Source organism: Panthera pardus, unplaced genomic scaffold (genome assembly GCF_024362965.1).
Source record: "Panthera pardus isolate Hobbes unplaced genomic scaffold, ASM2436296v1 HiC_scaffold_27, whole genome shotgun sequence".
Taxonomy (NCBI): Eukaryota; Metazoa; Chordata; class Mammalia; order Carnivora; family Felidae; genus Panthera; species Panthera pardus.
This window is the reverse complement of record NW_026526843.1, coordinates 1,353,091-1,362,708: the sequence shown is the minus strand read 5'-3', so window position 1 is coordinate 1,362,708 and position 9,618 is coordinate 1,353,091. Positions and strand designations below refer to the sequence as shown.

At 45.9% G+C, this 9,618-nt stretch overlaps 1 protein-coding gene across 1 annotated transcript; it reads left to right on the top strand.

Annotated features, from left to right (window-relative positions):
- The first annotated feature begins 6,875 nt into the window (after positions 1–6,875).
- Positions 6,876–7,838, top strand: LOC109260933 (olfactory receptor 10V1-like). The gene has a single exon (XM_019439428.1). The coding sequence runs from the start codon at positions 6,876–6,878 to the stop codon at positions 7,836–7,838; it is 963 nt and encodes a 320-aa protein (XP_019294973.1).
- The last annotated feature ends 1,780 nt before the right edge of the window (positions 7,839–9,618 follow it).

The window sequence follows — 9,618 nt, the reverse complement described above, 5'->3', positions numbered from 1 at the left end:
TTAAGTTGAGAATTTGGAGAAGTAAAGAAAGGCCAGAGTTCTGAATCAGCTGAGAGATACTACAAAAGTTCCATCAGGTGGGGAAGCAAAACACAATCTTTATACTGGTAAAAGCTGGCTGGTGGGTACAGCCTGTCTATAGGGACTGACTGGGCTTGCTAATTCCCTATACTTCCCTCCCAGTCTAGACTTGAAACAATGCACTGGGGGAAGGTTTGGGGTCTGAAGAGCAGATTCGCATTTCCAGTATCACTGCCTCCCACTCAGCTGGGTGGAAAGAGAGGAGAAAAAGACCAAATTTCCCACACTCAGAACCTTTGTCAAATTAACCACTTAAGGAAGAAGTGTAGACCTATGGATGCCCACCAACAGCATATTTCACTGCATCTGCATGTGGCATCTCCTTCCTTGAGGAAACCACAGGAGAAAAGAGTTATCCTCCACAACTCACACACACATGACATTTCACAGATTTTTTTAAATCTCTTTACCCATTGGGCTTAACTATTAATGAAGTCTATGGTGTACCCACAGCCAAAAGTTTACTCCTTACTTTATTTTCTCATTCAAATTATTTCTAGCCACCATTGTGTAATATCTTGTAATATCAGAGGTTTTAGAAGATCAAATGGCAACCATAAGATACTCTAATAATAAAAGCCCAACATACAAGATATCCCAGACATAAACCCATAATGAATTTTCTGGGAAGACAAGACAATTCAAAATTGTCCTTGCAAGTTTAAATTTAAAGACATTAGAGAAAAGCCCAAAATAAAAGTATTTCAAACTTATGAGCTAAAGTTGAAACAACTGAAGTCCCAAACCATGCTCTCCAACCTCCCTTCTGCTCAGACTCTGAGGTTCTGGATGATTAATGGGGAGTTCTGCAGTCTGGACCACCATTCACAGGAATGGGTTCTGTTCATTCAGGGTGTCAGAAATTAGATTATTTCAGTGCTAACTCACCCAGGATGTTCCTATTACACAGTCTAAACAGTTAATAGGATCACACAAATATCCACTCTTGGCCCTGTACCTACCAAATTTGGAAGTCAAGCCAATGTCCAGGTCCAACAGAATGATGCTGTCAGAATTCAGTGCTGTGTTGCCCCAAATCCTATCAGATTCTGTGATGTCTAACTGGAGGGAAATGCAGGAATTGTGGGTAATTTTGAGTGGTGGGGTAGCTGAGCTATCACTGCTTTAGAACATCTAGGAATCTGCAGAGGTAGCAACTCCAGTACTTACGTGTCATTTGAAGTGTCTTTCCTTCAAAGTGTTCAATTCAGGTTTAAACTTCTTTACTTTCCATTCCTCCCTGAGTAATCATGGTACTAAAGCAAGCATGCACACTACCTGGTGAAAGAGCAGGTACTGTCAGCCCTGAGCCGAAGTGCTGTGTCCGCTGACCCTGCCAAAGATTTGTTGTGGCCTTGACCTCTGTCTCCAGGCCAAGTTGCTCTCTCGGGCTTCCGTTGGTTTCCACTGAGCCAGCTTAGCTCAGAAAGGCTCAGTGATTTTGCTTACCAGGTCCCTCTCTTGCCCTTTACAACACATGCAGGGCAATATCGTGTCAAGGAGGTGTTCCCAAAGCCTGATACATGGCTTTTATCTCCATTAGAAAGAAGAGCTTTTGTATTAGAAACTGTGGCCATAGGGGTGCCTGGGTGGCTCAGTCGGTTGAGTGTCTGACTCTTGATTTTAGTTCAGGTCACGATCCTGGGGTCGTGAGATTGAGCCCCACATCAGGCTGCACACTGGGCATGGAGCCTGCTTGAGATTCTCTGTCTCTCCCTCTGCCCCTCTGCCCCTCTCCCCAACACATTCTCGCTCGCTCTCTCTCTCTCTCTCTCTCTCTCTCTCAAATAAAAAAAAAAAAAAAGGAACTGTGGCCAAGAAGAGAGACGAGCCAGAGAGGAGGAAGAGGAAGGTAGAGGGGCTGGAAAAGTATCACACACCCATCTTGGAGTGTTGGGAGCCCCTCTGAGAGGAGGATCACAGGCAGAAACCATTGGGATGATGGAGGGAGGCTGATTCTAAGCACAAATAAGGCTTTATGGGGGTCCTGTTTCCTGTTTCATGCTGTGGCAAAATGCTTCTCCTTACTGCTGCCCAGAACCCAGCCCTCTGCTCCCTCCAAGGAATGGAAGATTCTGAGACATGGCAATGGCTTTGGCCTGGGCCCTGGTATTCCTAAAAGGGCAGTGATGGTAAGGAGACTTTTTCTGAGCAAGTCAGTAGGCAATGGAAGTGAACAAAAGGAAGAGCTGTGGTCAGCATCCCAGAGCAGCTGCAGCATGTAGAGTGCTTAATGAATGCAAGTGAAGCATTCGGGGGACCCCAGAAGTAGGCTGGGCCCTGCTTTGCCAAGATGCAAACCATGGAACAGGTCGGACATTGGGCTATATGTAGCCTGGGACTGGGGAGATGAAGGTATTAGACAGAAGGTCAAGTCAGCTGAGTAGTAGTGTTCTCAAGAGCTCACCACTTTTATTTCCCACCTGATTCAGGTAAGCTACTCTGAACACTCAGGGTTTTCACATTAAAAATAGAGGGCCTGATAACCCAGATTGTGTCCCTTTGTAGTCATTACAAAGACTCATGGATTCTCAGCATTGTGGATTGGGGGACTTAAAAAGCCACCAATCTCGGGTTTCATTGCCCACTTTATGTTCCTTCATAGCAAGGCTTGTTCGCTTGATTCAAATCCAGCCAAGCATGTACACTTTCTGCCTCTAAAATCAGCCCAAGGCCCATTCACATACTGTTGGTCGCACATTAAGGGCTGCACTTTCAGCAGATCTGAGTTAAATAACCTTGTCAAGACCTACACGGTACTTTTTTTGCAAAGAAAACATAAGTCACTGGGTTTGGGTTTGGGTGTAGGTTCAGCTCTATGACCTGGAGAAGGCAGTCCCCTTGGTGGGGGATCACGGGGACAGCCTCTTTCCTGACCTCTCCTCTAGGACTTGCAGAGTCCTGCCTTAATGACTATTTAACTCAAGTGACAGAATGTGGCAACTCCTCTAAAGACACTCCCTTCTTAACAGCCATCAGGCAATACTTCTGAGGGCTTGCTCCCTGTGGTCCAGACACACAAGAAAGCCACCTTCTGGGCTGTAGGAAGCTGTGCTGCCAGGTCCAGGCCACTTGTCCCTGCCATTTCTCCCCTGAAGAAGCTCTGTTCCTCCTTCTCAAGCCTCCTCACCAACAGCAGGCGATAGCAGAAGAATGTCTGACAGGGCTTCTCCAGGATTTCCGCTCCATGCACTGACCTGCCCTTCCCAGGTAACACCAGGGCTGCTCACAGGGCATGGGAGAGCGGCAGGAAGGACACACTAGCTGTAGAGCACAGCAGCTGCTTCCCACTCCATGTGTGGATGTGCTTTGTACCATGAAGTGTGATAAGAAACAGGTAGAGACCACTTTGATGCAAAAGTAATAAAACACTAATTAATTTATCATTTATTTTATGTTTTATTTAGTTTTGTTTACAGATTATTTAGTTTTGTTTACAGATTATATTTGTTATCATGTGTTATTATTATTTAATTACAATTAATTACATTATAGTGCATCCATATTGTAAAAGGCAGCAGTTAAAAAGAATGAAGTAAAGCAATGTGCATTCTCTGAAAACTTGTCCCAGACATATTATTAGGTGAAAACATTAAGGGCAGTAGGTTTATATACTATTATCCCACTTAGAATTTTTTTTTTGAGAGAAGAGAGAGAGCAAGCGGGGAATAGGGGCAGAGGGAGAGAGAGAATCTTAACCAGGCCCCACACTCAGCACAGAGCCCCATGTGGGGCTCAATCCCATGATCCCACGATCTGAGCCCAAATCAAGAGTCAGACGCTGAACTGACTGAGCCACCCAAGTGTCCCCCATTTAAGCTTTTTTTAAATGTTTATTTATTTTGAGAGAGCAAGCGCATGCACATGCGTGTGAGTGAAGGAGAGACAGAGAGAGAAGGAGAAGGAAAGAGAGAGAGACAGAGAGAGAGAGAGACAGAGAGAGAGAGAGAGAGAGAGAGAGAGAGAGAATTGCAAGCAGGCTCCAAGCTGTCAGTGCAGAGCCCAACATGGGGCTGGAACCCATGAACCATGAGATCACGACCTGAACTGAAATCAAGAGTCCAACACTCAAGTCACTGAGCCACACAGGTGCTCCCCCATTTAAGCTTTTTAATGTGTGAGTGTGGTGAATGTTTATGTATATATGTGTGTGAATGTGTGAATATGTGTATATATGGGTGTGCATGTGTGTGTTAATGTATGCGTGCACATATGTATGTGCATTGTGTGTCTGTATGTGTGTGCCTGCATGTATGTGTTTGTGTTTATGTGTGAGTGTGTAGGTGAGTATGTGTGTACATGTGTGTCTATGTTTGTTTTGTGTATGTGTGTGTACATGTGTATGAGTGCACATGTGTGTGAAGTGTCTGTTTATACACATAGGACGAAGCAGGAAAGGAAATGAGCCTCACTGCTAAGAGTGGCTCTCTCTGGGAAAGTGGGAGTAGGACTGAAGGAACAGAAATTTTTACACTGAGTTCCACTTCTCACTTTTTAAATGTTAGGATTATGTATGACTTTTACTTTCATTTGTGTGTTTTTCAGTATTTTCAAGGTTTAAGGCCCAAATAAAGCAACCCAATATTTCTGCAGCACTGCCTTGGGGGAAAAGAGTGGAAATGATTTGGTGTGACAAAGCTAAAGCCAAGGGTCCTAGCCCAAGGAAGATTAACATGAACCAGGAAATGCACTCTCACCCACAGTTATCAAGGGACAGATGGGCTCCGGGGAGGCTGAGAGCAGGGAGGCAGCAGAGCAAGGAAGCCAGGCTGGACTGTGTGCTTTGCCAGGGCAGGGGACTGCGGGTGGGAACTTACTGTCATTTCTAGTCAGGGTTGATGGTGGGGGTAGGAGCGGGGCACGGGTCATCCAGGGAAAAAGACTTCATGACCATGTACTCTGAAGTGCGGAGTGGTCAAGTTGCCCTTTAGGGACCCATCCAACTCTAAGACTCCACATGCCATTTAGGTCAATAAAAACCAAAATAATAGTGTAACATGCAAGTGGTTGCCATACTGGAATCAACCATTGTCTAAGCCAAGCAAAGCTATCATTGGAATGGTTTTTTGGGTTTCACTGAACCCACTTTGAATCTCAGTGGCCCCAGTAGACATGGTACATACCTAAGTGAGCATCTGTCCTTTAGGTGACAACTCCACTCCCTGGGGACCCTTAACTCCCACTGATTCTAGATTTGTTATATCTCTAGAATCTTTAGAAATCTTGTTCTGTCTTCTGCTGTGATGGAAGGAGGCACAGGAAGAAATCTAAGGCTAAACACAAGGTTTCTTACTTATATTTGGCTCCTGCCAAGTGAAGAAAGAAGCAAACGTGTTCCCCAAAGTCCAGGAGGCTGCTGGGTCTTATCCCCTCTCTCCTGCACTCTGGACGCAGACCAGCCAAAGCTATTGTCTTCCCCCCACCCCCGCCAGGCACTCAAACTCCCATTGTCCTGAGAGTTGTCATTCTCACCACAACTATCTCCTAGCTCTTTCCGTTTCACTGTCACCCTGTACAGGACCCACACTTTGCCCTCTGTTCCTCTCACTCTACACCTTCCCTGGGTGATCATGGCCTCAGCCATCCCCAATACTTCACTGAACCCTTCCTTCAAGCCTATGTTAAGCACCTACTCAGTGCCTAACCCTGTATTAACTGTGAAGAATGCAGAAATGACCAACAAGCATTTATTCAAGAAATATGTATTGATACTCCCAATATGTGTGACCAACTGTTTTAGAGGCTGAATAAGACACCATGGAGCTTACTACCATGGAGCTCATAGGTTGCTGGGTTAGACAGAGAGATCATAAAAAAATCACAGAAGTCAGTGATAAATAACATAGTTGTGGAAGCCCAGAGTGGGAACCTAAGTGAAGTACTAACTCAGTCCAAGGGTCAAGGGAGGTATGTGGAAGGAGGTGACACATAAGCCAGGGCCTCCCTGGGACCGAGGACCACTGAAAGAGAAGAGGCAACAACTACTGCTGGTTCCACTCCTTCCTCTCCTGGTATTCCCAGGAATCCTGTGACTTTGGGGGAGGTAGTAAAGGAGGGGCAATACAGCCTATGCACACAGTCAAAAGTGTCTTTATTTTTTTTTAATTAAAATTTTTTTTTAACATTTATTTATTTTTGAGAGACAGAGACAGAGCCCAAGTGGGGGACGGGCAGAGAGAGAGTGAGACACAAAATCCAAAGCAGGCCCCAGGCTCTGAGCTGTCGGCACAGAATCTGACACGGGGCTTGAACCCACACACCATGAGATCACTACCTGAGCCGAAGTCGGATGCCTGACCAACTGAGACACCCATGCACCCCCAAAACTGTCTTTAAAATCAACTCTCTGGACTTTACATCCTACAAGAATTCCCTACACAATCAATGACCCTGCAGGGCCCGCCTCTGTTTAAACCTATTTAATAACATCAAGCTCAGCCCCTTCATCCCCACTCAAAGACAACCCTTCAAAATGTAAAAGAAAGACTATCTTTAAGGTCTATGAAAAACAAGTCCATATATAAACTTTATTCATTCCAGTTCATTTTTTATAACTCAACAGGTGAACTAAAGTGACCTCACAGTGAACAGTTCATTCTCAGTGAGCAGAGGGCAGAATTCAAAAAAAGGTAACAGAATGAAGACAAGGGCCAAGCCCAGCAAAGGGAGGTGGAGGTCCTGCAGAGCCAGCTACACTCCCATCTCTAGAAAGAGCCCTAGGGTCTCCCACAACTTGGAGAATTGCTAGAAAACTGCCTTTTTCAAGCCAGGAATTCTACAAAGGAGAATGTAGAATGGCCCAGTTTCAGAAAAACCACACCTTAAGCTCTGAGTTTATTATCTTGGGTTTTGAGGACCTGGGTGAACTGCAAATCTTCTTTTTTGGACTCTTTCTAATCATGCATCTTGTCACCCTAGCAGGGCACACAACTATTGTGCTCATCACCCTCGTTGACTCCTGCCTCCAGACCCCCATGTATTTCTTCCTTCGCAATCTGTCCACCATTGAAATTTGCTATATATTGGTGATTGTCCCTAACATGCTGGCCAATTTCCTGTCCAGGAGCCAGCGGATGTCCTTCCTGGGCTGTGCCTTGCAAATGCACCTCTTCATCGCCCTCGGTGGTGCAGAGTGTTTCCTCCTGGCCATGATGGCTTATGATCGTTTTGTGGCCATCTGCAACCCCCTGCGCTACACAATCATCATCACCCGGGCCCTCTGTCTGCAAATGCTGACTCTGGCATGCATCAGCGGCTTTGCACTCTCACTCGCCCTTACTACACTGATATTCCTCCTGCCCTTTTGTCAGTCCCATGAGATCAATCATTTTTTCTGTGACATCCCTGCTGTGCTATTTCTGGCCTGCTCAGACACAAGAGCCAATGAGGTTGCAGTCTTCTTCGTCTGCATGCTCATCTTGTTGATTCCCTTCTTGCTGATTCTGCTCTCCTATGCATTCATTATTGCTGCCATCCTCAGAATCCACTCAGCTGAGGGAAGGAGCAAAGCCTTCTCCACCTGTGCTGGGCACCTGCTGGTCTCTGTTCTGCACTATGGCTGTGCAATATTCATCTACATTCGCCCCAAGTCATGCTACACCCCAGAACAGGACAAAGTTGTGTCCTTAATCTACACCAATGTAACTCCGATGCTCTACCCTATGATCTATAGCCTGAGGAACAAGGAAGTTAAGGGTGCCCTCAGGAGACTTCTGAAGAGCTATAACCAGATGAGGCAGCAACCCAATGCAAGGTGAAGGGAAAGATGGGGTCTGCCAGAACTAACTTGGACCCCTTTCAAGAATCCAGATGGTCATCCCACAGCACACCTTGTGGCTCCTCTCTCTGAGGGCTGCTTCATGGTTCTGTGCACCTGGACCTTACTGCCTCTTTTCTTGTGGTCAGAGAGATAGAATGAATCCTAAGGCTTTCCAAAATGTGGAAGTTCTGGGGTATTTGTGGATGTTTCACTGTTCCTTCATGGACAATTGCATCTATCATCTGGAGCACTGTAAGAGACAAAGACACTGGTGGAAAGAAGGTCATGACCTGACCCAAACAAAACATTAAGGCAACCACTTCTCTGGCCAAAGAGCTAGCAGTAACAAAAACACAAGGAGCTCCCAACTCCAAACTACATAAAGCAGTAGAAAGGCAGAGCCAACCCTGAAGTTGAATCCCACATCAGAAAATAACCTGGAGATCACCTGGATCAGCAGCACCACCAGAGGCCTGTAATGTGCCCCATCCTCATGACAGCACCCTCACTAAGGCATTTTATAATCTGCCCCCCTTCTGGCCTCTGGGCCAGCTGACTCCTTCTCACCCTTAAATGCCACTTATTCCTGGCAGCCTGTGCACACTGCCTCTCCTCTAACCCAACCTGCCAGGCTTAGGTAGGTGCCCCCTCTCTTTGGCCCTGCATGCTTACTCATCACGTAGTACTGAAGTGTTTTGTCTGTCTCCCTGACCAGTCTGTAGACTCCTTGAAGGCAAGAATTATGATTAATTTCTGTCACTCCAAAACCTGGTACATCATAGGTGTTCAACAAGAAGTAATTGAACTGTGAACCCCCATGAGCTTTGGTATAGGAATATCTTCAGACCCCAGATGCTAACAGAATTAAAGCCTTCAATATTTTGCTGAGCTGAGGCCTCTGTTATTCAGGGACTCAGGTCAGGTGGAATGATCCCCAAAAAAGTGTTTACTGATGCTACTTCCACCCCACACGCTGAGATAAATGTCATAGATCCCTGTGTTCCCCTCCATCACAACACTTAGGAATAATTCTTGAATGAATGAATGAATGAATGAGCACCTTGTATGTACCAGGCACTGGGCATGGGACTTGGGGTACAGAAAAGCATAAGACATTGTCCATGCCCTCAAGGAGCTCACAAATTAGTCTGTGGGATTAGGCACCAAAACAACTTGTTTTAATGCAGTGGTTACAAACCATTCATAGGAAGAAGTGACTAGTCCCACCATGAAATCTATGAACATCCACATGCTGTTAAAAAGGTCAGGAAGGAGGGGGCCTAGGACCCTGATGACCCTTCATTGGACAACTAAACCAACATCATCACCACCTCCCTCTAGACTTCATGTTCAGTCAACAATACATTTCCTTATACTTTAAGCCCATAAGCATTCTTAACTGATGCACAGAAAAGCATCATGAGCATCAGTTATTTCCACCCTTGCCTGCTCTCCTCAGTTAACAGCTCTGACCACTTTGCTTATCATGCCTAGGCGATTACCCCATCTTCTACCACAAAAAGACCTTCAGAGCCACCAGAGGGGCACTCCTCAATGAGAGCAACAGAACTTGAAGGGCAGGAACCATGTGGATCATGTTTCTAGTGCCTGGACCAACTTCCTCTTTGGTCGGTGTGACTGGAAGTCACTGAGGGAAGATGTTGACAACACAGAAGAATCCACTAAAGGCTCTTCCCAGGAGCTTACAGACCAGCAAATTCCTGGGGATAGATAGTCCAGGGCTATCAGTGCTATGCTGAGAGAGGAGTCCATGTTGC

Coding starts and splice junctions, on each gene's coding strand:
- LOC109260933 (XM_019439428.1), top strand. CDS start 6,876: ATGGCCCAGTTTCAGAAAAACCACACCTTAAGCTCTGAGTTTATTATC.